General features: G+C 38.2%; 1 protein-coding gene across 1 annotated transcript; it reads left to right on the forward strand.

The window, feature by feature from the left end:
* The first annotated feature begins 146 nt into the window (after nucleotides 1-146).
* MRPS35 (mitochondrial ribosomal protein S35) lies at nucleotides 147-25,647 on the forward strand. The gene is made up of 8 exons (XM_074825678.1): nucleotides 147-422; nucleotides 2,637-2,677; nucleotides 3,866-4,033; nucleotides 4,408-4,468; nucleotides 6,316-6,455; nucleotides 11,884-11,993; nucleotides 13,746-13,815; nucleotides 25,140-25,647. Exons 1-8 carry the CDS (start codon nucleotides 269-271, stop codon nucleotides 25,416-25,418), a joined length of 1,023 nt encoding a protein of 340 aa, XP_074681779.1. The 5' UTR covers nucleotides 147-268; the 3' UTR covers nucleotides 25,419-25,647.
* The last annotated feature ends 2,067 nt before the right edge of the window (nucleotides 25,648-27,714 follow it).

Raw genomic sequence — 27,714 nt, forward strand, 5'->3', positions numbered from 1 at the left:
GCACGGCCAAGGCAATTTCTGACACAACCCTACGCCTCACTCCACTGCTCCTTCACCCTCCATCCCCAGTAAGATCACTGCCGGCTTCCGTCCCGCCCCGGGCGCCTCAGTCGGTTCCGCACCTCCCCTCCCCTCCCCTCCCCTCCCCTCCTCTCCCCTCCTCTCCTCTCCCCTCCTCCTTGCGGGCGGGGAACTGCTACGCTTCGCCTTTCCGACTGGCTTGGCCGGAGTCGGCTTCCGTCCTGCCGGCGGGCTCCGGGTCTCCAAGATGGCGTCCGGCAGCGGGGCGGTGCGGGCCGGTGCGGGTTACTGGGCTGTGCTCTCCCGCTGCTGCGGGAGGGTCGTGGTGGCACCTCTCCTCGGGGCCGCGGCTTACTCCTCCGCGCCTGCGGTGCCCAGCAGGGAAGGCCAGCAGAGGGAAGGTGAGAGCGGGCCGGGCCGCTCTGGGGCAGCGGCGGCCGGGGTGCGGGGGGCTCGGGCTGCGCCTGGCTGCGGGCTGGCGGGGCCCTGGGAGCGGGCGGGGAGCTCGGGCCCGTAGTCTTCCCTTCCCTCCTTCCCTTCCCTCCTTCCCTTCCCTCCTTCCCTTCCCTCCTTCCCTTCCCTCCTTCCCTTCCCTCCTTCCCTTCCCTCCTTCCCTTCCCTCCTTCCCTTCCCTCCTTCCCTTCCCTCCTTCCCTTCCCTCCTTCCCTTCCCTCCTTCCCTTCCCTCCTTCCCTTCCCTCCTTCCCTTCCCTCCTTCCCTTCCCTCCTTCCCTTCCCTCCTTCCCTTCCCTCCTTCCCTTCCCTCCTTCCCTTCCCTCCTGGCTGTGGGCGGCTCTGAGAAGGACGCTTTGCTTGCAGGTATTTTCTGGAGAGCTTTTGTTTAAAATTAAAAAAAAAAAACAACCCCAAACCTTTATGGTAAAGGTTACAGATTTTAGCAGCACAAATACTGCAAATAGTCTGAAGAAATAAATGAGCAAACTGGTGGTTACTAGACAAACTTTCAGCTCAGGATTACAGTGGTACAGTGGACCTGCAGTGCATTGCCTGGTTCTAGGTATTCCACATAATTTAATCATTCCTTGAGGGATGTGTGCTCGTGTTAAACATCTGATGTGGTGCTTGGCCTCAAGGTGAGCTGTTCAGGGTGCTCTGAGTGCAAATAGAAGCTGTTGGTCAGCGTTGTACCGATATTTTTCCAAAGGCTGAGTGGGCATTTGTTATCTGCAGATTCAGGAGCAGGCTGGGTTGCTGAAAGGGCTTTTGAGTGATGTCTGATGCTGGGACCCATGGCAGTGCAGGAGTGAAAGGTGTCCTGACCTGAAATTGTAAACGTTTGTAACAGAAAGAAGAAGATTGGTATGAATGAAATGTGTCTGTGAAAGCACCACAAAAATCGCAGATCTAGGGATTAAAAAAAGGCTGTTGCAGAGCCCCTGTGCATTCTTCAGTTTAAAGTTTTATATAGCAAGAAGAGTTAGAACAGATTTGGATTCATAAAATACTTAGATAAGGAAAACATAAGAACTATGAAATTCACAAGTTTTTACAAGGCTTATGTGGGGTAGAGTTGTAAGAGAAATTAATGAGGCAAAAAGATCCACTCCTAAATCCCATTCAGTTTGGGGTTTTTTTTGCTAAATATTTACTGTATCTTAATGTGGCAACAGTTAAAAACCAAAAAGTCTTAAGCTAAAGCAGGACACTTGAAAATAAATGTCATCAGATTCACCTTAATTTGTCTGACTGTTATAAAGGCCACATTATTTTGGTGGTGTTTTTTTTTTCGGGGGGGTTGGGGGGTTGAAAGTGATTAAAGTAGAGTTTGAGGAAGGGGGAGGAAATGAAGACAAGGAAGTGGAGATCTTTGTTTAGATTGAAAACCTAATGGTATTTGGTATCTTCGTGGATCCCTGTGAGTCCCTCACCACAGCTCCAGCTGAAGTCAGGTGGCCAAAAATTTGAGCCAAATGGTGGCTCAGACCTGCTAAAAGGGAGTAAACTCTTTCACATTCTGTTGCATCTTCTCTGGGACTGCTCAGTAAGCCAGGTCAACGTGGTAAAATGGCAGAAAACAAACACATCGGTTTGTTCTCCATCCCCAGCTCAAGAAGAAAAAGTTTGATGTGCTAATCTACAGAGTTTAGATGAGTTTGAGAGTGGCACAGAAGAGGGTGTGAAGGAAGGAAGGGGTGGAACCATGGGATTCTACTTTTGATAGTGAACTGTTAGGTTTAGCTGTCTTGTACTGCTGGTGGAGAGTGATTTGTGACTGAACAGCCATGTGGGAAAGAGAAAGCACAGTTATGAGGCAAAAGTGCACTTTCACTCATTTTTCTTTCTTCCTGCATCAAGCTGGAATAAATGATGCTTCCAAAATCATTTAGGAGTGTAACTACTAAATTATTGTTAATGTGTTTCTAGGATAGACCCAGACAAATTGGCTTCCAAGCTTTTTTTATCTTAAATTTCAAAAAATAAATGAGCAATCTGCGGTATGAGTATCTGATCTTCTCCTTCTTCCATGTAAAGACTGGGAAGTATTAGTGTATATTGTCTTTGTGAAAGAAAAAAACACATACAGAATTATGCTGCATTTTTTTCCTCACAAAACCATATAATAGTTTGTATTGAAAATGTTTCTTTTTCTTTCAGCTTTGACAAGAAGAGGCAGAACACCACAGTTCATAAGATCAGTAAGTACTGAAGCTATTTGCAGTTAACTCGTGTGTTTCAAAAAGTTTTCTAAGTCTTAACTGCAGTCAAAACCTGATGAAACAATCCACGATAACTATTCCAGAACCAGCATCTAGCTTCTTTAATCTCCCAGCTCTTTTTAGTCTGTGTTCTCATAAAGGCAAAAACATCAACAGTAACAAGGAAACAGTTAGCTTGTACTGATACCATGTACTGCAGGTCTTAAAAGTGCCTGAAAGTTGCATTTAAAATAAAAAGAGACATTTTCATGTTGTTTTCAGTATGAGTTTACAGGATTCGTAGTGGTTGCTTTCTGGTGTAATTAAAAAACCTGATATTGTGCATAAATGAAATTGGTTTTGCACAGTAGAATTAAAACTGATATCTGAACATTTAATCACTGAGAATTTTCTTACTTATTCCACACATACATTTCAAAAGTAGTGTGTTATGTGTTATGATTTTTAAAGGCAAATAGTAAAAGTGGACCTGGCATGTATTAAATTTTTGTTCAGTGTACAAGAGCAGATTTAATGACACACCAAAGCAGTCAGACCAGCTGACTGCATATATCCATTTGTCTTTTACCCTTCTAAATTAAAAATTAAGGTTTTGGGGAAAGAAACAGTGACTTGATTTTTCTTTTAAGGAGCATTTGACTGAAACCTTGGTCAGTTATTGGAGCGTGTAAGCTATTTCTGCAAATTTTCTACATCTTTCCTATAGTGGGATTTCTATAGTGAGTAATTTGAGAGGAGTTAATACCTGTTTCTTTTAATACGAACTTGTTCAGACTTTCACAATTCCAGAATTTTAAAACTCATTTTCTTGCCCCCCATCAAATGCTTAGGCACTTCAGGAAACAGAGTTTGCAATTAAATACTGGTTTGATTCCCCATCTTCCCTCTGCTGATTTATCACAACGCAAGAAGATGGCAAGTCCTTCTTTCTAAACATTTCTGAAATAAAATGCAAGTGAAGATTGGGAAGGGCCTGCTACCAAAGCTTTGAAAGGCTATCTTTTAAAAATCCCTTTACAAATGAGCACCAACTTTTGAAAGAAAGGTGTCTTGAAATTTCTAGCTGTGGGAGTTTATTCCTGAAATAGCTTGTTGTATGTGTTACTCCTGCTTTGTCTCGCAGAACAGCGTATCACCCATCAAACTTTTACAATTTTCAATTGTTAGCATACACCTCCCAGAACTGAGAGGATGGCTGTTGATCAGGACTGGAGCAGTGTTTATCCAACAGCAGCTGCGTTTAAACCTGCCTCTGTGCCTCTCCCAATTCGAATGGGTTACCCAGTGAAGAGAGGAGTACCTCCACCCAAAGAAGGCAACTTAGAACTTATAAAGGTGAGGCACATGCCATTGGCGTGTGGTAACTTTTATTATTCACTAAGACTGCACTGCTTCGATTGCAATATTTGGATTAGATACTGTTTTCTATTATTAAATAGGATAATACTTTATTTAATTTCTAAATTAAATGGTAACAAATACGAATGTAAGTAGCAAATTAACCAAATCAGGAGACTTTTAGGATTATCATGCCTGTGACTTAAGTCTTTTGCTAAGTCAGACTTGAGAGGCGTCTTTGTATCTGAATATTTTAAGTGTATCGTACTACCTTAACAAATGTTAAAGTGTAACCAGCTTTCAGTAATGCCCTTTATTTATGAACAGACAAAAGAGCTTTGTTTTGGTAACTCTTAATATGTTTATTTCAGATTCCCAATTTTTTGCATCTTACTCCTCCTGCAATTAAGAAACACTGTGCAGCTCTTAAAGGTGAGGGGGTTTTTTTGTTTTGTCAGGTGGGATTTTTTTCTGTTTTTAAAAACCATCTCTTGGAGTTTTAAGACAATGCAAAATGTGATTGTGTGTGATGAAGTAAAAGGTGAGACGTGGTTCACCTCTGAAGCTGGTTATTTGTCAGGTTTTGGCTAGTATTGTATGCTTTCTTGTTGATGCATTGAGTCATACAAATTGTAGGCAGGTCTGTCTTAGGAGGTTTTCAGCACACCAGTAAGACTTTTAATTTTACCTTTCCTAATCTAACGAAGACCAAGAGCATCTCTGCCAGCCAGCAGGCCAGTAGGGGAACCTAATGAGGAGGTTAGCCCAAAGAGAAGTGGAGGCACAAGGGGAAAGGGAGGAGATAGAATTATAGAATCATTTGGGTTGGAAAAGGCTGTTAAGATCACCGAGTCCAACCGTTAACCTAACACTACCAACCACCACTAAACCGTGTCCTTAAGTCCTGCATCTACACGTCTTTTAAGTCCCTCCAGGGATGGTGGCTCAACTACTTCCCTGGGCAGCCTGTTCCAGTGCTTGATAATCCTTTTGGTGAAGAAATTTTTCCTAATATCCAATCTAAACTTCCCCTGGTGCAACTTCAGGCTGTTTCCTCTCGTCCTATCACTTGTTGCTTGGGAACAGAGGTGGATGCCCACTTCATTACAACCTTCTTTGAGGTAGTTGTAGAGAGTGATAAGGTCTCCCCTCAGCCTGTATGGTAAGAGATGAGAGGCCTGTCTTGAGTTGCCTGTGTACAAATGCATGCAGCATAGGAAACAGGAGGAATTAGAAATCTGAGGAGACACACAAATGCAGGGTGAAAGCTTCTGTGACTGAGGTACAGACAGGGATGATGTAGAGGAGGAGCTGACCTGTTCCGAGAAAAACAGTTCAGAGCTCTGCGATGAGACATGTAGGAAGCTGGTGAAGAGTTTGAGAGTTGAGATCAGAGAAGAAGCTGAAAGGGTGTCTTGGTGGGCATCTGCCACAGACTGCCTGGTTGAGAAGAGGAGGTGGATGAAGAGCTGAAAAAAGCCTCACAACTGCAAGCTTTGGTTTTCATGGAGAACTGCAGCCATCTTGACATCTTCTGGAAGGGTAACAGGATGAGATCGAATCCATCTAGGAGATTTCTGGAGTGTGTTGCAGATAATTTTTTTGATGCAGATGGTGGACAAACTGCCTGTGGGAAGGTGCTGTATTGCACACATTGCTCATGAGTATGGAAGAACTGGTTGGAGATGTCAAGGTTGCTGGCAGCCTTGGTTGTGAAGAGAAGATGGTGAAGTTTAAGATCTTGAGAGAAGTGAGGAAGGAAGGTAGTGTATTGAAGGCAATTTCTCGATGCAGATGATAGACTAGTTGACTAGGAGACATGCTCTGTTGGATTTCTTGTTTGGAAAGAAAGAACTGGTTAAGTATTTGGAGGTTAGGGGCATCCTTGGTAACAGTGGTCATAAAACTGTGGTGTTTAAAATCCTGAGAGAATTGAAGACAGACAGTGGAACTACAGTCTGGACTTCAGGAGAGTGAAGATCTGCTTGGCAGATCTTATGGGGGACTCTCCTGGGGAGCAAAGTGGCCCATGAGAGCTGGTGGATGTTTAAGTTCAACTTCCTTAAAAGCAAGAATGGTCTATTCCAGTGTGCAGAAAGTTGAGCAGGTATGGCAGAAGGGACAGCATGGGTGTGCAGGGAACTCCTGAGTGAGCTGAACAGGAGATTTTTGCCTGACCATCCTCAAGAATGGCAAGAAAGAAGAATAAATTTGAAAAAAACAAAACAACAAACAAAACCAACAGATATTACTTGGAGTGTTTTCTCTTTATTATACAGATTTCTGCACTGAATGGCCAAGTGCTTTGGACAGTGATGAGAAATGTGAACAGCATTTTCCTATTGAAATTGAAACAGTAGATTATGTTTCTGCAGGGACATCTATTCGTAATCCCAAAGCAAGAGTGGTGACTTTAAGAGTAAGTAATATTTTTGGTAAACAGCCTTGGTTTCAAAACACCAAATACTTGGCTTTCTTTTCAAAACATGTGCAAGTATGATATGTTGGAAGGAAATGAGGGAAATGGTTTACTGAATGTCCGAATAAAAAGCAGTGGATTTTCTTAAGTATATTGCAGCATGTTAGAACTGAGGTTGTAAGGTTATGGATATGTATTTATAAATGAAGACTAAGCTCTGATATAAACCAAATAGTGTCTGAAGAATCTACTATAGAAAAGGCTGCAAGCCTTTGTGCTTAATGTCTTGCTTAGATTATTTCATTGCTAATTTATAGACCCTAGAAGTGTTCAAGTATTGACAGATAGGTCATATGAATGTGGCACTGTTAATAAGTACTGAGTTGGCAGGTGTCCAGGCATCAGTGTGTATGCAGGAGGAGCAGCAGCAGCCTTCCAATCATAGGATCATGGGATACTTTAGGTTGGAAGGGAGGTCAGGAGTTTTCCAGTCTGACCTTGTGCTCAAAGTAAGGTAGGTATGAGATCAGGTCAGGTTCCTTGGGACTTTCTCCAGTTGGATCTTGGAAAACGTTCAGGGCTGGAGATTGCACATCCTCTCTGGACAACCTGCTCCAGTGCTTGCCTGTCCTCATGGCAGCAAGGTTAGGATTGTGCTGTGGCTTTTGAACATGCCTTTTGAGATGAGATTTGAGCCTATCTTAAGAGCAGCTGTGGGGTCAGTGATAGTTGTGTTCCTACACTGTCAGTGTAGAAGTTAAAATACTGTAGGATACCACATGCTCATAACACCTGTACAACATTAATCATGGCAACTTTGAATGGTAGTAGTTCATTTTGTCTGTAGGACTCTCCACTTTCCTTTTGGGCTGAAATTTAATTTGGTCTCTCGTTGACTTAAATATGCATTTCACACCACTGTTGGCAGGAACTTCACCATCCCGTTGTCACGGCATACTAGAGTTTAGCCTTTTGTCTTGTAATTCAGATCTGTGGTCAAGAGCAAGTTTTCATAAATTTATATGCATTAGAAATCAAAGGAAATGGAGTGTGTTTGTGAAAGTAGGAGCCTCTGAGTTCATGCTGGGTGGTGAATGTGTGCAGAGGAGGCACACACTGGACCCCTCTTGCTCTCCCAAATTCAGTTGTCTCTGTTGGAGGAATACTGGCATTTGCAGGACATGGTGTCACAGGTAGGAGCAATAGCTCAGCTGCTCAAACAGCCTTGAATCTCCTCTCATTAAAAACAGCAGGTGGTGAGCGTATGTGAATTTCTTGCTTTCTAAATTGTGAAAAACATCCCTAGATATACGTGTCTTCTGTTAAATGTGGCTGTTGAGAGACAAGGTGTTGGGCTAGGGGTTGGCTGTGCTGCAGTGGAGAGGCTAATTCAAAATGATACACAAATAAGTGTGTCTGTATTATTCTATCTACATCTGTCCATTAATGTTAACTGGCCTCGGTAGTTGTAATGAATCATGTGGATGTGTAATATGTATGGATATTAAAAAAAGGAGGGGTTGGAGTGGGAGACAAAAATGGAACAGCTACCCATATGCTTTTTCAGTCACTGGTGTTCTAATCCCAGACTTCATTAATAAATTCTTTCTCTGATTAATCCTCCTGACAACAAAATCTGCCTAGGGAGGGGGAAGAGAAGGATTTAAAGGTGAAAGCAGATGGCACTGGCTCAGATAGTGGTTGAGTTTGTATCAATGAGAGAGCGTTTACTGTGCGCTGTGATAAACTCTGGTGGATCTTCATGATAAGATTTCCTTTTTAAAATATTGTTTAAAAGTTAAACCTTTTTAATCTTAATTAAAAACTTATGCCCTTTTTCTGCCAGGTATCATACTGGAGATGCTAATTTTTCATCTCCTTGTAGCCTAATGCCAGTATTTCTTGTCATAAAATTTATCCTACTTTATTCCCAAGCGGAATTGTCCATGTTGTACCAGACAACATACTATAGGATGTAAAATGAGACTTTTTTTAAAATCAACAGCTGTTCTTTGTGGAGCTCTAACTTTTCTAAAATTCAACATAAAATAGTCTGCAGCATTCCAGCTAACAATTACAAGCTGTCCAGTTGCTATCCTATTTTGAAGCAAGTAGTCACATAAATATTTTTCACTTTAAAGTGACTTTGGACTAGTAAGAACAAAATATTTTTTGTGATCCTGTAGTATAGGCAACAGACCAGATAGCTTTTTGGCTTTTATAGGAAAAGCAAGTCATGTGGAATAAAATCATAGCTCTCTTAACAGTAAGTTTCAGATGATCACACTGTATGAAGGCAACATAACACAACTATGTTAATGCCATCCTTTTAAGACAGTGCAAAAAGTACTACTCAGTGGAATTGTTTTGCATTGTTGGTTCAAGCAAGCTAATGCTGGACATCTGGGCTGGAGTATCCCATTAAGTTTAGATAGTCATGGTCATAAAGTGCTTACGTGCACTAGTAGTTGTACACTTGCCATAAAGTTGTGTCTGAAACCCTTTTAGAGTTTGGAGAATTCATTCTTTCTGTGAGTGTGAGAGAAAGACAATGTTAAGAAAATGCATTTTACAAAAAGGTGTTTCTCATGAGGTGAGCATTGCCAGCCAGCAGTGAGGGTAGGCTGTTCTGTAAGGGAAGGTGATCCAGGGGCAATGACCTCCCCAAAAAGCTGCTGCCTGAGCAAGGTGAGCAGGACAGGTCTGGTAATAGTAACCTCGTCCATCCAACAGCCCAATAATCACCTGACACGTTGTTTTGCTGATTAAAGATACCAAAAACTCAGACACCGGAGTGAAAAGAGTAGGTGTATTTTACTGGGGATAACTGAAGAGTGTAACAGGATAATACAGAAAACATACAGTAAGAAAAGACAGAATAGTGCAATTAAACAGATAGGAAAACACAGGGTAATGCATCAAATCATTACTACGTGAGAGAGAGAATAGTGATTAAGAAAGATCCATCACCACTTGCACCCGTTACCATCATCCAGACCCACAGTCGCTGGGCAGCCCCGGTTACAGCGAGGATTTGGAGAGCCTTTCCCGGCAAGTGGGAAACCCTACACGGTGTGTCCACCTGTAGGTGAGGCATCCAGAGTTGCTGCAAGAGGGTCCAGCCTTATATACCAAAAAAATCAGCAAGCCAGAATAACTGGCACCTTTGTTTTAAGTGGAAATATCTGGCTTCACTCTCACATTAGATTCCCCCAGAGCCTGGCTGGGGCTCAAGGGAGAAGTGAAGGGAGTTTCCCTGCTTACCTAATTGGATTATGAGCAAGGTCACACATCAGGTCACAGGGCCAGACAACTGTCTCCATGACCCTGTTATCTTATCCACACACAAAGAAAGATAAAGATACATTCAAGATAGCTACATCTTCCATACATATTTCACGTATTACATACTGAGTTAGCAGCTTTGGCTCAGGGCCTGTTGTTCAGGCTTCAGTACTTCAACACTTTAGCACTTTTTACATCAGCACAGGTGGTTTGTTATAACCTAGCACAATACCTACTAGCACAATGGTTATCAGTTATAAAATATACAGGATTCATCTATAGGTCAACTCTGGCTTGGGCCGTTGTCTAAGCCTTAGCACTTCACACGTTCCTAATGATACGGCAAGTTTGAAGTTGAAGGGGGAAGGCGAGTCAGTGGATCAGAATTAGGTGTAGTGACAGGAACTCGGAACAGTCAGCAGTCTGGTGATTGTCAAGACAGTCCGTAGTGATGCAGTAGGTGAGGTCAAGCCAGGATGTGCTTGAGTCAGTGTGGGCCATGGCCATGGCCAGACATGGCTGTGCTGTAGCTCAGGCAGAGACCCAGGCTGAGTCCTCAGCTTAGATGCAGCTTCTCAGTAAAGCTGGGGCAGGCCCATCTTCTCATCTTTTTTGTTTTTTGTCACCACTGATTCAAGTCTACATGGCTGCATTGTATGGAAGGGCACTGTATGAAAGGTAGCCTTGAGTGCAAACTGCCAGACCCTTACAAGGGGATGCTGTGTGGGTAAGGGATCTTGGAAGTATAGTGCCTTCAAAAGTGGTTGTTCACAGTCATTTTAGGCAGCACTAAGAACAGAGCTCTTTCCTTGCAGCTTGACCATTGCCTGAAAGGCTGGATGGTCTGATAGAATTAAACTTGATGGAGTGAGCTAGGGAACAATGCTCGGTGAGCTCCTACTCACTAGTGTTCCAGGCATGCACAGTAAATTAGCATGTAATTCCTTAAAAAGGAGACCTTTTTCATATAATCTATGGAGTAAGGAATGTTAGGGTTTTTTCAAGATTAGAAGTTTTAGTATTGAAACCCTGTTGTCTCCTCCCTTGTTATATTTAGGTTTAGTACTTCAATTTTCGATTTTTTTAGTAGTATGGTTTTTAATTTCAGGTAGTGCTACTTTTCCTGTTATTTATCGGAGCTTCTAATTTCTTTTAGTCCTTCAACTTTTTTTTTAGTTTTTCTGATGCAGGTTTCTTGATTTTTTTTTTTTTTTTTGAACAGTTCTTTAGTACAGCAATGACACACTAGAAAGAATATAGGGGAAAAACAAACAGTGGACAAATTACAGATTACTATTATGACTCTGTGTTTTTACTATTTCTCAGCAACTTTCACTTGATAGAAACTTATGTTTCCAACACTATGTCTTTAGAGTGTTAAGATTCACCACCTTCTTATTTGCTATCGTGTAAACAGCTAAAACCAGCTTGCTTTACTTTTCATACTTGTTATTGCATATAGAAACTAGCTTCAGACTAACTTTTCAGAGGTTTGTTGTTTTTTTTTAAAAATAAATACTAATTATTTGTTGTATATCTTACAGTTGTGGGTTTTCTGGTATTGAAATAGAAGACGAGCCATTCACACTATTGTTTGATCAATTATGTGAGGTCAGACAGTTCTGGTCCATTGTATTGTTATCTGTGTGCATCTTGTCATGCTTCTATTCATCTCCCAGCAATGATTTTGAGAATTCTGATTTCTTGTCTTTTGAATTGATGTCTTTCCTGCTCTTTTGGATGCTTGTAATAAATATCATGGATATATCTTAGTATTGGCTTTACTGATTTGTATTTGAAAGAAAAAAAAATCTAAAAAAAGATCTGTTTTTTCATATGAAGTACACGTGAATATGAAATACAGCTACAAATGAAACTGAAAAATGTTTGAGTAGAAGTATTCTCTCCCAGCTGCTCCGGTATATCGATGAAAAGAAATTTATTCTTTGAATAGTCAGATTATATTTGCCTTGTGTTAAGACTTCTGACATGTGATACAATCAGAAGAAACTCTGCAAATGCATACTTAATAGCTATCCTTTTAATTCTTGATAAAAGGTGTGCCTAACTATCTCAAAATATTTTCAGGGTGCAGAGATTGGATTTATCCAAGTAATTAAAGTGTTTTCTCTTGTACTTGAAGGTTAAACTTTCTAACCTGAATTTGGATGACCATGCAAAGAAGAAGCTCATTAAACTTGTAGGAGAGCGGTACTGTAAGGATACAGATATGCTCACAATTACAACAGACAGGTACGGTTACAAGAAGGAAAAAAAATGCTAGTATAGAAAGGGCTGAGTGTCTTCCAGTAATATCAATTATTGTCTTGGTAAATTATTATATTTTTAAGACTAAAATGACTTAAACATACCAGTACTCCTCTTATTAACTGTTAAAGTTATAATGGACAAATCACGTAAGGTCAAACCTATTATTTGTTAAATATTGTTAGTTATTGAAACTTTGTATTTAGAAGTTTTGAATGTTATTTTAAAGTAGTTGTCATGTTTCCCAACACAACCCATGGGTTCTGTTAGTTTCAACAATGATCTGAAGAGTTTCAGGCAAGAAAAATGACATCAGTGACCAGACATTTCTCAGTGTTTTGATTTTGTAGGCATAAACAAATCACTGTAGTTATTTACAGTTATGTTCAGAAGACTGCATTGGAGAAACATCTTTTCTGTGTTGAATTCTGAAGCATTTAAGAGAATACATGTGTATTCCTAAATTTACAATACACTTTAATTCACAGCTGCTTTTAGTAGAAGGAAAAACATTATTGGTAGTCTTTTTGTTTGCGTGTTTTTATTAGAATTCTTTTTTCCCCTCTTAAATTTCCTGTCCTTTTGATATGATACACTGTTTTATTCTACATAAAATAAATACAAAATGGATAAAATTGTGCCTATCTTTTTCGACTAGACTTGGAAATCTGGATAGCTTACAGGGACCACTTGCTACCAACAGTTTCATTTCCCGAGCAAGACTTATTTTGTGTCTAAAACATTAGCATAGCTGAAAGGAGTTTACCTTCAAGAGCGTATGTGAACAGTCTCATGCTGTGTTCCAGAAGAAACTCTTTAACATGCCTGTTGATATTTCACTTTATTTTTAGTAAATTCTAAGGCCCCAGCTCTGAGTGATATGCATTTCTTTGATACAGGATTTTCCAGGCTGGTATTTAGATTACTTTTGAACAGAGGCTCTTTCACTATGAAATAAATATAAGTCAAAAACTTGAGTCCTTTTTAAAGTTTATTTGCTAGAATAATCATAGTCCATAGTAATCCAGATGAGTGTTTTTTAGAGTGTCTCAGATGTGGTCTCGCGTGTTGCAATTTGTTCTGCATCAGAAAGGGGGGTGAAGGAGCCTGCAGGAAGAGTTGAGTGTGAGAAAGAGGCAGGAGGTTATGGATGATCAGCATGAGGAAGAGATTAATGTCATCAAATTTTCAGCAGAAGGTTTTGATGACTAGTTTTAAGAAATACACTGGTTTTGCAGGACTGTGTCTTATCCCAAGAATTTTTACTGGTTTTGACTTACAGCTACATTGCCTTAAACTTTTCTTCTTAAATTGTTGGCTAGATCTCCTGTTCTGAACTGTATTTCATAGCTGTTTTCACCAGCCATCTTCCTTCAGCTCTGGGGGAAAAAAATAAATTAGTTTTTAAAGGAGTTCACACTTAATGTATGTTGGATTCCACTTTGGCACAGAGGATGAATAAGTTTTTAATGCTTCCTGAAGATCTGTAAATTCTTGCGTTTTGTACATTTCCTAGTGACTTGCAGATGCCCATTCTTCCATGTTCTTAATATTCATGCCTTCATGATGTTATTCTTGATTAAGTGTAATTCAGAAACGTGTGTGAATCAAACACACATTTTCCTAAGTTTCCCTACATTAAAATTAGTAATTTTGATGGTAAGTGTAACATTTTCTCCAAAAGTATATTACTGTGGTTTGATTTCAAAAAGACTAGCTTTGTTTATGATTTTTCAGGTGTCCCCTGAGAAGACAGAACTATGATTACAGCATACACCTCCTCACAGTTTTGTACCATGAATCTTGGGTAAGCAGTTGTAAATAACTCGCACTAATGTGCACGTGCTCTCTCGTAACTTATAAAAAGTTCCATCACTGTGTGCAGCTTAAAGTAAATTCTTAGATTTTTCTTCTTCCGTCTCACTTTTCTTCCACCAAGATAAGTTGCTTCTGTTTGAATCTTAATTCCCCAGTCAACTTAGAGTGCATTTCTTTAACTTCACAAGTGCTATTCTGTTGTTTGTGTATGTAGTTTCTCTTTTCAAGAGTTCTCTAGTGTTTGACCTTAATAAGAAATTCTTTCCCAGTGCTTTCCCAATACATTCCCACAACAACAAGCCTAAAACTGACCCTGAGCGTAGCAGAAAGCACCTTAATTCTAAGGATTCCTAAATGTACATTTAGTTTGGCAGCATGCTGGGCGGCCTGTGCACAGTATTCAAATATAAATTGAGTGCATCCAGAGAAATGGTGTACTCTGTGATTATCCCCTGTTATGTGTGAATTTTTAACAGTGACCATGTTTAAAGATGAAAACAAATATTCCAGAAAAGCAGAGGGGTGTCTTACTGGCTTTAAAGCTATGAAAACTAACATACAGCACAGTGTCTACATTTTGCCCGATTCCAAACTCTTATCTGTTACTTAGAGTCTTTTCTTGGGCTCTTCTTGGGCTGTGGTAAAGCTGTAATTTGAAAGAATTCTGCTTCCTAAATGCTCGTTCATGAATCTTGCCTCAAGCTGGAAGGCCTGAGGACTTGGGCTTCTTTTCTGAGCTCCCTCTTCTCAGAAAAGGGACATCCTCCCCACCTTCTATTAGTTTTAGGATTTCATTGCATCAGAGTTAGTGTCCTGAAAAATATAAAAAATTATTGTAACTCTTCAGGTAAATATTTCTACAAAAGCAAGTGTAATGGAAACTTTTCTATAATCATTCAGGATGTGGCATATTTGGAATTTTTCCCAGTAGTTCATTTTATTAAATGGTTATACCTGTGAAATATCCAATGTATATGTATTAAAGATACTACTCCAATTTATTGATAATTTACTACAATGCTTAAGTAGACCTTTAATAAGATATCTTTAGACCACAGATTTTTCCTTTACAGTGAATTCTTCAGACTTGTCTCCTGTATTTTTGTGGTTAGTCGTGTTGGTTATAAATATTGCCTTCAAAAATTTTAGAACCGTTTTTTTAGAGAAAACAAGTTAGCAATCTGAAGTGGAATTGTGTTGAAAACCCATAGTTATGTTTTGGATAATGTAACTGTTTAAATGTAATATGTTATTAGTCACATCATTTGAGACAGACAGTGGAAGCCTTCATCATCAGTGTATTTCCGTAGATGATGTACTCTTTTAAAGAAGTTGTAGCTGATTAGCTACCAAAATTCACTTACTATTTTCAATTGTTCTGTAGTATTTAAATTATATGTCTGTATTTAGCATTTTTATGAATTTCAGTGTTCTTGATTTTGATCATTGCAGTGCTGACATAAAAAACATAAGGAGGATGAGCTATATTTCCCTTTCACTGGAAGTTGCCTTGAAGGATACTTTTTGTAATTGTAGAGTGCATCAAATTAACCTCAGCTTATACTGACATCTTGAAAGATACCTTTACTTCAGATTTCAAGTGCTTTGTACACATGGATATTTTTCTCCCCAACAGCATTACGTTGCATTACAAATCTTGAATTAATAGCAGATCAGTTTCCAGTATTAAGCAATGACAAGAGAGCCAGACACCGCTCACTTTATTAATTCCAGATGAACACCACATCTGTCCTTTGCTCTAGCATTACTTAGTGATGGAAGACAGGGCTATACGATAGTGCTACGTGTGTGTTCAGCGTGTATTGAATATGCACAAGTCTCTTGCCCTTTTATTACCTTTCAACTTCCATGTTAATATTTGATGAGTTCATCAATCCGTTGTAATTGTCTTTGATTTCCATGAAAAATTAATGGTCTCGAGAGGCATGTTTTTTTATTTTGTGTGACATGTTTTGTTTTGTGTGGGTTTTTTTTTTTTCCATGATCAGTGGTAATGCCTTTTAATAACTTGCTGAAAGATAGATTGGATATATTGTGTAAACCATAAGCAAACAATGTATGGTTTAGTTTAATTTGTACAACCTTTAATAGGGGAAGGGGGTGCAAGGGGATTGTCTTCCATGTAGACAGTAACATCAATCCTGTTTGCAGAACCAATCGCAAGATTTGATGACTTTCCCAGCAGAGTAGTGCCACACTGTGTTTTCAGGCATGTGCATGATGGAATTCAATAAAAAGATGAGGGCACTGTTCCATTCTTGCTAAGTGAAGGGAAAGCTGGCTGTGTGTAAAATTTGCCCTCAATCCTGAAAACTTTGCATGCTGTCTCTCTAAACATGGCATAACTCTATAATTTATGTTAATAACTAGATTACTGAATTTTCTGAACCAGCAAGTAAGTGAATATATAAATTAATTTCAAGTGTAATTATATTTTAATTACCAGTGATGCATAATTCTTTCATTACGCTTGTGAACTAGAGCATCCAAGTAGTTCAGGAATCTGAAACCTTTTTAAAAGAATGACAGTTCTTTGTGGTTTTGTTGGGTATGTAGTGAACTATGTGCTACAAAGCTCTGTTGTGTAGAGGTGCATTTCAGACAGAAAGTTATTTTTAAAGTATTGAGTGTGAAGAGTTTAATTCTGGCTCATCTGTCTCTTTGTATGCATTCTTAGAAGACAAAAACTTATCACTGTGTCAACAGTAGCCTCTGTATTACAAATTTTCTTGTATGCTTTTCTAGTCTTGGCTTCAATAAAAATCCAGGGCATCCACAGATCACTAATTCTATTGCTATTGCAGTTAGAGGGCTCAGGTGGAATTAGTTTGCAAGAATCCTTGTAATGGAGTTACAGCTGAAATATGCAACAAGTGTGGCAGACAAAATAGAAGGGGAGGAGATGGGCATTATCAACAATTGGTACAGGTATCATTCTGCCTCAAGGCTCTGAGTATATTGTTAAGAGTGGATTTCTTTCCTGGATTGTGATGTGGGGAAGAGAGTTTGTTTGCATTTAAATAAATGAATAAAAGGTTATCCAAATCAAATTTGGCAAATGGTTTCTGAGAGGTACCACAGACAAAGCAAGGGAAGCGTGTTGATAGGTTAATGCACTGACTATCATTTTATCTCTAACCTGCTAGCAATCAGTGGATGGTGTGAAAAGACAGACTAGCCAAATTATGACGGTTTTGAAGATATGCTGGATGATTGAACCTGGTGTAGAGAAGCTTTCAGAGAAATTCAGGTGGTTTTTATAATCATGTGTGTAAGAACTCCCTTTTTTTTTTTTTTTTCTTTAAAGTTGGTTTTGTTTTGTTGTGGAAAGAGTAAATGAATGTTTTGGTTTTATGAGCGTTAGGGGAAGAGGCAGTTTCCACACCATGCAAAGGAGGGAAGGGGAAAAGAATTGTCAGACTGTTGATAGATGGTCAGAATAAAGAGTTAAGATGAAGAAGCTGACAAAGGTGGCAGGAGTGCCAAAAGGTACATTGATGACTTGGGAATGGAGAGAGTAGCTAAATCTATTTGATTACTTGTAGAAGTGGGGTACTACTGAGTAGCCTTTTGGGCTACATAACCCCAACAAATTGGTAGTTAAAGGTGGTATTGCATTTGAAACTGTACTGTCTTTCCTGTCTTCTCATGCTCACACCGAAGTGCCGTCAATGAACTTAGACCATGCAAAAGTCTGCAAAAGCTGACGGCGCTCAGGACCTTTAAGGATTGTGTTGGAATTTACCAAAACACAGTGCAGTGTTACCAGTTGATATTTTATCTATATTTAAACAATTAAACCTCCTTTATTTTGATGAAAGAAATGTGATTAATTTTTTTCATCCTCTAGAACGCGTTCCTGTAGCAGATAGTGCTACCCTTGCTTCTGGCAAAGGGAATCTATAGTGCTTGTTATTTTCTGGCAGGAAAAAAAAAAATTGTGCTTGTTTGTTTTGCTAGAGGAAGTGAAGGAAGAGAGGAGGAAAAACATGAATTCATCCTTTGTTTCTTGATCCGTCCTCTGTTATCACAGGTTCAGATGAGGTGCACTGTAAAGCAGAACAACTATGGGAAGCTGGTCAGAATATGGGCAGCGTATTGGTGGAGTGATAGTAGTCGCTTGGTAAGACAGCGTGCTGCTTCTTGAGATGGATCTGAACAGTGGGAGCAGTATTAATTAGGGGTCTACATACTGTGTTCTTAGTTCAACCTATTTGAATTACAGGTCGGCAAATAGAGCTGCGTAAATCTAGTGGAGAGCTCAGTTTAGTTGTAGTCTTTGTTACTTACAGAGATGGCTAAAAAGCAAGAAGTGTAGCTTAAGATCCCAGACTGATGCAGTTGGCACTAATAAATGCAGATAGCTCATGAGGGCCATGAGGTCAGTTATCTTTAAAACATTCAGATTTTAAAACTTAGAGTGTTAATTTATTTTGTTGTTTTAGAATACTTTGAGATCTTTTGCTTCCTGTTTAATAGTTTTCAGGTTATTAATAAATAGGTTTAATAGTTTTCAGGTTATTAATAAATAGGTTTAATAGTTTTCAGGTTATTAATAAACCACTTGTAGTTTATTAGCTTTTTAGAATGTGTTCAGTAGATATCTGACTTGCACCCTCTAGTAAGAATTGAATTTATCTTCTTTGGACTTCTGTGATTCCTTTCAAATTATCCCCCAGGATTGTGCCTGGATTGAATTAATCAATGAAAGTGGAGATATATTAGGTAGATTGTTAATCAGCAGCTCAATCAATTGTATTTCTGCTACCTTTAAAGGATGGTGCTTCTTGAATGCTGTAACATCTCTCTAAACCTGAATGGTATTTTGATGGTATTAAGTGGTTTTTAAAGAGTTTGCTGCCCTCAAGTGGTTAAAAAGATCACCAACTGATTTCTTCACACAGCTCGGGTTAATAGTTTATCACTAAAAAGTAAAGTTCTGTTATAAGTTGAAAGCAGGAGGAAGAAAGAAGTGGAGCAGGAAGTTAATTTTCCAGTGAGGAAAAACATTCATAGTCATTATGAAGGGGAGGAATCTGAAGAAGGTAGAGTGAAGAGGAAATAACTTAGAGTTGTTTTAAACCAGTCGAGACTACAAAAAGGTGCAGCAAATTTTTTTGCTCCAATTCCACATGATTTTCAACATACATAAATGCAAAATGATGGAGAGTGGAAGATATCATTCTGCATTACACAGCTGAGATCTTGAAAGATTAGTGAAAAGTTGCCCTTGCATTTTTCTGTTCCCCAGTGTGTTTCTTAAAGTAATAGGTCTACTCTGACATACTAAGAATAACAGTAGAGTAATGGTGTGTACACACTTTTGGACTCTCATGCTTTTTCTGATCATGTAGTTACAGGAGTCTGATAAAAAAAAAAAAAAAGACTTAAAAAGAACAGTAAGAAAGAAGGAACATAGAGGTAGGGATAAGTGGAAAGTGGGTACTGAATATGTACAGTGATAGCCAAAGGGCCTTCTGGTGCATCTCTGCATTGTGCTTGCATTGTAGATGTTAATAGTACTTGAAATGAAAGCATGGGGTAGTTGAAGCAGATAGGTGAGGGAAGGAAAAAAACTGAAGAATGGACAGAGTGACGCTAGAGGTTTAACTAAAACTGTGAATCCCAAAGCTGTGTAGTTTGAATTATTTTGAGGGTAGTGTCCTAGGTTGCTTTTGCATTCAACTTCAAGGCACTGGTAGGTTGGAGAGTCTGCATATGCCTGCAGCTGAATAAATATTTTTACATAACCATTGGTGATAATCCTAAAATCCATTGTGTAGCTTTTCACTAGACTTCAGTTAGCACTTAAATTGTATTGTCTTTTTTTCATCTACAATCATTTTAAGCCATTACAAGTAAGCATAATTTTTATCACTTCGGGTTGTGCCAGGAGAACTTAGAATTTTGCAGTTTCATAGTAGGAGTTCACCTTGTAATTCAGCCTAAAATATGTGAAAGGATATGAGTCCCCTTTTGAAACTTAAGCGGGCTACTTAGGTTTCAAAAGTATACTTTGACTTCATGTTCTGAACACTCAGGATGTTATGACACATGGGCTGTAGGGTTAAAATGGGAGGTGGAGGGAGATACTCTTAAATCTTGCTGAAACTCTTTCCCTGGGCAGAAGAAAATTCAAGATTCATTGAACTGAGCAGGAGGGCCACAGCCTAGGGATTAGAGCATGTACCTGGGAGAGACTGGTTCAGAGCTCTGGCCACTATTTAGTATAACTGAAGACTGCTTAGTGTAAATCTCCTGACTCTGAGATCTTAGAATAATGAAGTGTGATATAATTGTGCCCTTCCTACAATAGTGTTCTTTCTCACTATGTCATTATATATGGTTTAAGTAATGCAAACTGAGACTGAAGTAAGGGTGGTCTCTAAATGTTGTAATATATACTTTGTTTTGAAGTATGTATTACATTTCATTATGCACTCACCAGTGCTCAAAATCTGACAACTTGAAAGTGTTCATCATTAATGTGAGTCAGAAAAGATAAAGCTAAATGGCATAGTAGATGTTAAATTTAATAACTTTCTCTGAAGATCTAAATTCAAACATTTAAAATCAAAGGAAAGAGTTTTGCTGCCAGGAAATGTGTAATGTAGTGAAAGAAAGTTAAACTTTTTTTGTACCTCTTGCTTGAAACCACAAAGGACGAACATTCATGCAAAAAGTTGAATTAAAAATTGTCTTTGTACTATTTCAGACTGTAGTGGGCTTTTTGCAGTACCTTGTGTTTAAGCCTCATGTTTCTAGTTGCTCTAGAAACAAGGCGCCTTTTTGATGCATAAATTAATTTTTACAGTCTAAATGTTGGAGGGAAATGAAGTCTTATGAGGCATAGATATTAACAAAATGAACAGAAAATCATCAAAGATTTGGTCCCTTAGTATCACTGATCTTTCTTGATGAGATCAGAATCTTATCTGATTGACATTCAGAAAACAAACTGAGTTAGATAAATACCTTACAAATGGCCCTTTTAGAAGCCTGGATTTTCCAGAAAATACACGCAGCCACTTCAGCCCTGAGAAATTAAGTGGTGTCCTCATTTTTGAAAGAAGCAACTAGATGGTGACTGCTGGGGACTCTTAAATTAGTGACAGAACCAGAGCTCAAGCCTGTGAGTATCATCAAGTGTGAGGGTATCTCTTACATCTAGTATTATTTTTGAGGCAAGGTTCTGTTCGTTCTTCTCTGTTTCTTTCCCTTTTGTGTTTTACATTTGTACCTTACTGGAATGTTAAGTCCTCAGTCTTTCTCCTGATTTTTCCTTGACGGTCTTATCAGCCCAGTGCCGCTGCTGTCTCCTAGAAAATAATGTTCTGCTCATTCAGAAGAATGTATTTTAACCTATTCTGCATCACCAAACCATTAATTTTTTTTTTTTTTAATCCAATCTCATCAGATACAAGTATGTTTTGCTTCTTTATAAATTCTTGTTGATATTTCTTTTTAAGTTGCTAACTAAATAGTACAATTCAAAGGTGTAATATATCCAAAGAGATGAGTACGTAATTGTCTCGCAACTCATCTTTGGATTGAAGGAACCCAATAATTTGGAAAATGCTAGTATAGCTCTCACTTATTACCTGAAGATCTGTGATTACTGTACTACACAGAGTATCTTTCATTTCAGTGCAGTACTAAGAAATAGGTGTATTTATTCCAGGCAATACAGAGTTTGAAATTTGACTTGCAACTTAAAGTACTTCCCTTTCCCTCCAAAAAAAAAAAAAATCCCACTAAAATACTTGGTCTTTGCTAAACAGCATTAAATTATTAGCTGTTCAAACCAATGACAAGATAATTGACGAACATGAGAACGAGTCATGTTTTTAATTGCCTTGAAGATTTCTGCGTACCACTTAAAAATTTTAGTTAAAATGTTTTCCCCAAAAGAAACACCAGAGAACTGTCAATTCTAATCTTCCTCCATATCACTGTGACAGCAAAATTATGAAAGTTAAACTGGCAGAAAAACACCAAAAATGGTGAAATGCCTGCTTAAGTGATCAAAAATGGTTTTCTTTCTTCTATACTTAAAGGTACAATATAAATTGAAGCTTTTTGTTAATGACTTCTATGTAAAAAGCAATTTCACTGGCCAGAGCACAATTTTAGTATTTATACTCTGTCAGCACTTCAGATTAAGCACTGTAAAGGCTTGTAAACCTCCTAAAATACTGGCTTAAACTGTAGCATAAAAGATTTGCTTAGAAACAAATTCTTATTCTGTTTATGGCGTTAAAAAATGCTCTATATTTGCATTAGGAAGTGTAAAAAAAAAAATTTGCTCTTCTATGCCTCTTTAATAGTATATTTAGATCCTTTGACTTTATATGAAAAGCTGTTTTTTCTGGTGATTTTTTTTGTTTTGTTTGAGTTTTGCGGTTCTTATTTGGAGGTTTTGGTAAGAGAAACAGTTGAAATTATCAGCTGAGTGCATCTTCAGCCAGGATGGTTAATGCTTACTGAGATTCTGTCTTACATGTGATAGAATGAAACAATCATCTATAGTGAATTCATTGAAGAAATACACGTTCTTGATTTTTTTAACCTTATTCACTAAGTGAGGTTTTTATCAAAAAGTTACACAATGCCACGCTTGTATTCCAGTTTTCACGGTTTTATTCTTGTTTGTAAGACTCTTACTGCAGTATTTACTAAGACTTTAAATTTGCAGGGGACAGAAGTCATCAACTAACAAAACTGAGTGATGAAGACCTTATTTTTGAAGTTTCTTTCATTGTCTCTTTAGTTTTCTTCATAACACTTTAAACTGAGACTACACTTTTCCACTAGTCAGAGTTCATGGGTGCTTGTCTACTTAGGGTACTTTTTCAAATGAAAATATAGTTCCAGAATCACTTTTTCTCTTGCCATAAATCTGGTTGGAAAGGTATTTAAGTTTCACTCAATACAGTTGTTTTGCAAAAATCTGGTTTCTGTTCAGTTTCCTGTTTGTGATGTATGTCTGGACCTGTGTACAGGGGGATAACTTCTCATTTTGAGGCATGGCCACCAACGTTGCAGTGATGGATACTGGCTTCTTGTAGCAGGGCTGAGGAACGGATATTGAAATCTCCCCCTACTGCAAATCCCTTCCTGCCTTGCTCCCCGCTAGAAGTCAGATTTTAATTTTAAAATCCATTTTGACACACCATTCTGTTGGGAAGGATTCCAAGAAATAAATACTTAACAGTTTCTTTGGCCTCCTTTAAAATCTCCTTGCTCTGTATCACTCAAAAGAGATAGGGAAATCTTAATCTTTTATCAGCGTGCATCTCCAAAATCCTGTAAGTTAATGTGTCCAGAGAAGGATTTTCCTGAAGAGATAAATGTAATAACGGTAATTAGTTCTTGTTGTCTCCACTATAACTTAAAGGTGTTTAAAAGCCTCACAGTGATCTTTTGTTTGAACTTCAAACAAGAGTTTGGTCCAGGGAGTCACCAGGGGCAATACCCATATTCCCTTACTCTTGAGAAACCCTATCCCTGTGAGAGAAGCTTTTGCTTTAAAATTCTTTTGGAGTTTAGGAAAAAAATGTCTTGGATAGCTATTATGCACATAAACAAGGGATATGTATAACAGGATGATGTAATTAATTGAAAACTATCTCCACACTTAATTGAAGTGTTTTTCAAACATACAAAGAATATTTTACTATACCCACTTGTTCTGCTACTGTTTTAGCAATGCAGGCTACAGTATGTCTTTTTTTTTTTTTTTTCCCCCCTCTAGAAATTGAATAAGGTTCTTTTACTTCTGTGTTGTATTGTGTCCAGGTTTTAATGTCAGTCATATGAGCCTTTTAGCAGTGTTAATCACTAAACATTTGGACTCAGAGATTTAAAAGACAAGTGGTTCCATTTACCAGGTGCAGGATACAGCATTTGTTAAAGTATTTTTAAATTCAGCAAGCACAAACGGTTGCAGGGGAAAAAAAAAAAATCTTAGGTCTTAATTAAAGGTTATTAAACATTGTGGTTTGACTGCAGCAACCTTGTTGACTAGTGGACAGAATACTTTAAAATAAACAAATGAAAAGCCAACAACATGCCCCCACCTCACCTCCCCCCAGAAAGTCGAACAAAAACCTCAACCCTCCCGTGATTGCCAGGTTTATTTTGATTCTGCAGAGCATAGCTAAAAATGTACTGAAGAGCCCTTTCTGGCAAGGGATTAAAAAAAAAAAAAAGAGAGAGGAAAAAAAAATCCATGTTGTAAATGCCTTACTATAATGTTTCTTTGAATTTATTCCCAGAGAAATAACTTTTATTTAGATGTGATTTCTACCACAACTGTAAAAAAACATGACCACCAAAAATACTTCAAATTGTGATTCTTAAATAGTTGAAATAAGGACACTGTGTATTGTTTATATCAGTAAAGTACTAAATTATACAAATAAATACATGGTCTACAATATATAAAAATACAATTATATCTACAAATCATATATATTTACCAAAGTACAGTAAAAATTCAATATATAAAAATAGCAGATTATAACATTGGCAATATCCCTTAAACAGTCTGTGAAGCTAGGGGAGGGTCTGCTGAATCAGCGAAATGTTCAGAGACAAAAGTTATAAAGAACAACTGCACAAGCCAGGTATTTACAGGCACTGGGACGATGTCTTCTGCCTGTGTTCAACTTTTGATCCTGTCTAATCTTGCACTGCTAATTAGGTAAAAAATAGCACTTTGTAGATAGAGATTATTTTGAGGAGCAATTTGTTTTGCAGGAAGAGGAAATGGATTAATTGGTGGTGCTTTTCCTTATGAGTCACAGTTAAAGCGTTTCCCGAATACTGAAGGATTGCTGTCTCTCATCATATGCTACTTGGTATGAGCTGTCTCACTTATAGCCAGTGTAAACATACCAGGGATATAATAGCTAGGTGGCTACTCCAAACCTTGAGCATTTAGGGTTATTTAAAATTATTACTTTTACAAGGCTTTTTGTTATTCATTATAACAAAAGTCCATAAGCTTTTCTTCCCATTCTGATTTGTCTAGGTACATCTGCCAGATACATAAAGAACTTGATAAGTGGGAGGAAAGAAACACATTCTGCACAGAAAATGTGCTGCATACTGGCACCTTTTGAACTCTGAGGCTTGAGTTACAAGCCTTGGACTTTAGAGGAGGGGAAATATCTTCCACAACGAATGTAATTTTTAAAGTGAATTGGTATGACAGATAAGTTTCTTCAAATCATTGTAGCTTTGTTTCAGTCTTGAGTAGTTTTTAAGACGATGTATATTTTCTTTCAGAAAACGGAAATGTGGGAGAGCGAGAAGACTGAGGAAGACATGGAAGAGTATATCTGGGAAAATAGCTGTTCTCAGAAAAATGCCTTGGATACGCTACTTCGAATAAAAGCCTCAGAGAATGTCAGTAATGTAACTAAGGAGGAGCTGCTTGCATCTGAAGTGGTTAAGAATTACAGAAACTCTGTAATTGCACTTAAAAATGAAGGTGAAACAGAAAATAACATGTCTCAGTATAAGGAATCCGTGAAGAAACTATTGAATATACAAGCATTACCATGAGAGCAGACTCTGCAGGTACACCTGATTGCTATGGAAATATTAAGCTGCTATGTTAATATTTCTGTATGGTATGGATATATAATTATTCAGAACCTTAACCAAAAATACAAAACTTATTGATGAGTTAATTTCAATAGTAATCAGATTTTTCTTTACCACTGGATTGTCTTGTAAAGGTAATTTTCCTGTCTATGAATCTTGTTCTTTGAATAAAGTATGTTTTAAGTCATATTGGTGACTTGATCGTTCGATTCTGTGCTTTCTTAGCTTGGGAGATCCTGGTTCACATTCTCTGCTTAATCACGTTCTGACTTCTCACACAACTTCTTTTTGCATATAACTTAGAGCAACAGCATCAAAAAGAATGAAATTACTTAGGCTCTCGGTTCCATTAATTAATAGCCTAAAAATTAAGACCTCTAAACTTTCTGAATGCTTTTCAAATGTCACTCAGATTTTTCTGTATCTGTACTCCCTATCTGTAAAATAAAGATAATGTTGCCTAAGTAGTTAACCTTTTGGAGAGGTGTTGAAACACACTGAATAGTGTGAGGTTTTCTGATGTCATCAGGAAGGCTAACAAATACCCTAAGTAAAAATACCTGCATAAAATGATGGAATAAAATAAGGTGGAAAATGGGATGGTAGTGGGAAGGTGAACTAGCAGTTATTGACAGGATACCGAAGTACATGGGAGAGGAAGAATGATGAGAGTTGCTGAAAGTGAGAGCTGGTGAGTAGTGAGGTGAGTATAGAGCTTAAATAGGAATGGAGTGAGTCTTGGTAGCCTGAGGCCTGCTGAGTTCTCTTGAATGTACTCAGGCTCTTCAAGGAAAAAAAACCACCCAGCTTAATGCTGTGAAGCACAGAGAAGGAAACTATATTGATGTTTATCTCATGCTTGATAATTTGTATTTGAAATTGAATTGATTTGAAACACTGGAATTACAGGCAACATTTATTTCCCTCTCACAGTTAAGAAAAAAAACACCTTAATATCAGCTCGAAAGGATGTAAATAACTATTCTTGCTTTTATTGTACCTTCCTGGCTTACTAGGATTTCAGCTTAGAGAGAAAGTCTTCACTTTCTGGAAGGGGCAGTTTTTATTCATCAGACTTAAGGATTCTGTATACCTATAAAAGAACCTCGCATGTGGCCCTGCCAGCTACTCATTGAGATGAAGCAACATTAGAATAAGGACATTGAAAACTGAAGGGAAATGATTTCTGTAAAGTGTTCTGTGTGGCTTGACTCACTCACTGCGAGGATTTCTCCTTGTTTTGTGTTTACATACAGCCAAAGAGTGTATGTATTCACCTTTCCAAAAACGTCAGTTTTGGAAGGATTCTTCTTAGGTAAAACTGGTTTCCATATGGCAGGAGACTGAGTTTAATGCAGCTTTTTACTCCTTGTGAGAATTTGCCAGAGCTGTAGCTAAAATTGAAAATACTTGTCCTGAAATCCCAATTTTGCACTTACCAACTTGGTTATTTTCTAGTCCTTCCTCTTAGATTTGATAATGTGACGTTTTAGCAGAAGCTTAATACAGGGGAAGCTTTTGCTATTCTTAGGTTGTTTCTTTATTAAGGGATAACGAGGGTAATGTTTACAATTCTCACTTAAAATAGTACATTGTGTAATTCCTAATCTTTTTTGAACAGCCATGAAACCAAAATTATGGAGGAAGTAACTGCAGTTTGACTCAGACTGGTGTGGATGGTGGAGTTGTGCCTGGCTTTATTCCAAAGGCAGTTTTCTTCTAGTATGTACACAAAAGAAATTTGTTTCCTTAATTAGCTGTGTCAGTGCTTGCATAAGGACTGGCGTACTAGCAAGCATACATAACTCACTGTTTTGCAGTGCCATGTCTTGTACCAGACTGAGTAAATGTTTTAAGAAACCCAGAACTCCATAAGCTTGTTTTCTCCATAAAAGTTGTCCTTATGCACTCAGGACCTGTGAGCACCTGATAAAATCCTCTCTGCCACAGAGGCCAATTCAATTTTCCTTTGCTCTTCGTAGACTTTAAACAGATCGAAGCAGAACTCTGTATGAAAGTTGTAGTTAAAATAACAATTTGACTTTACTAATCATAATGGCTGGTAGAAAGCACAGCAAGGGAAATTGTTTTCTCATTTGATTGCATTAGCATTTCATCATCTTCACAGCTAATTCATGGGAAACCTAAAATGCACAGGCTTCTACAGTTCCCTCTGAAGTGTTCAAGCCTAACTTATATACATTCTATAAATGTTTCAAGAAATAGAGGCAGGATAAAAGGTGGCTGTCTCCTG

This window comes from Strix aluco, chromosome 5, assembly GCF_031877795.1.
Source record: "Strix aluco isolate bStrAlu1 chromosome 5, bStrAlu1.hap1, whole genome shotgun sequence".
NCBI lineage: Eukaryota > Metazoa > Chordata > Aves > Strigiformes > Strigidae > Strix > Strix aluco.

Excerpts from the sequence above, each read along its gene's own strand:
- MRPS35 (XM_074825678.1), top strand. The coding sequence starts at position 269 with ATGGCGTCCGGCAGCGGGGCGGTGCGGGCCGGTGCGGGTTACTGGGCT. Across the intron at positions 423-2,636 it reads GGAAGGCCAGCAGAGGGAAG|CTTTGACAAGAAGAGGCAGA; the intron begins GTGAGAGCGGGC and ends TTTTTCTTTCAG. Across the intron at positions 2,678-3,865 it reads CACCACAGTTCATAAGATCA|CATACACCTCCCAGAACTGA; the intron begins GTAAGTACTGAA and ends TTCAATTGTTAG.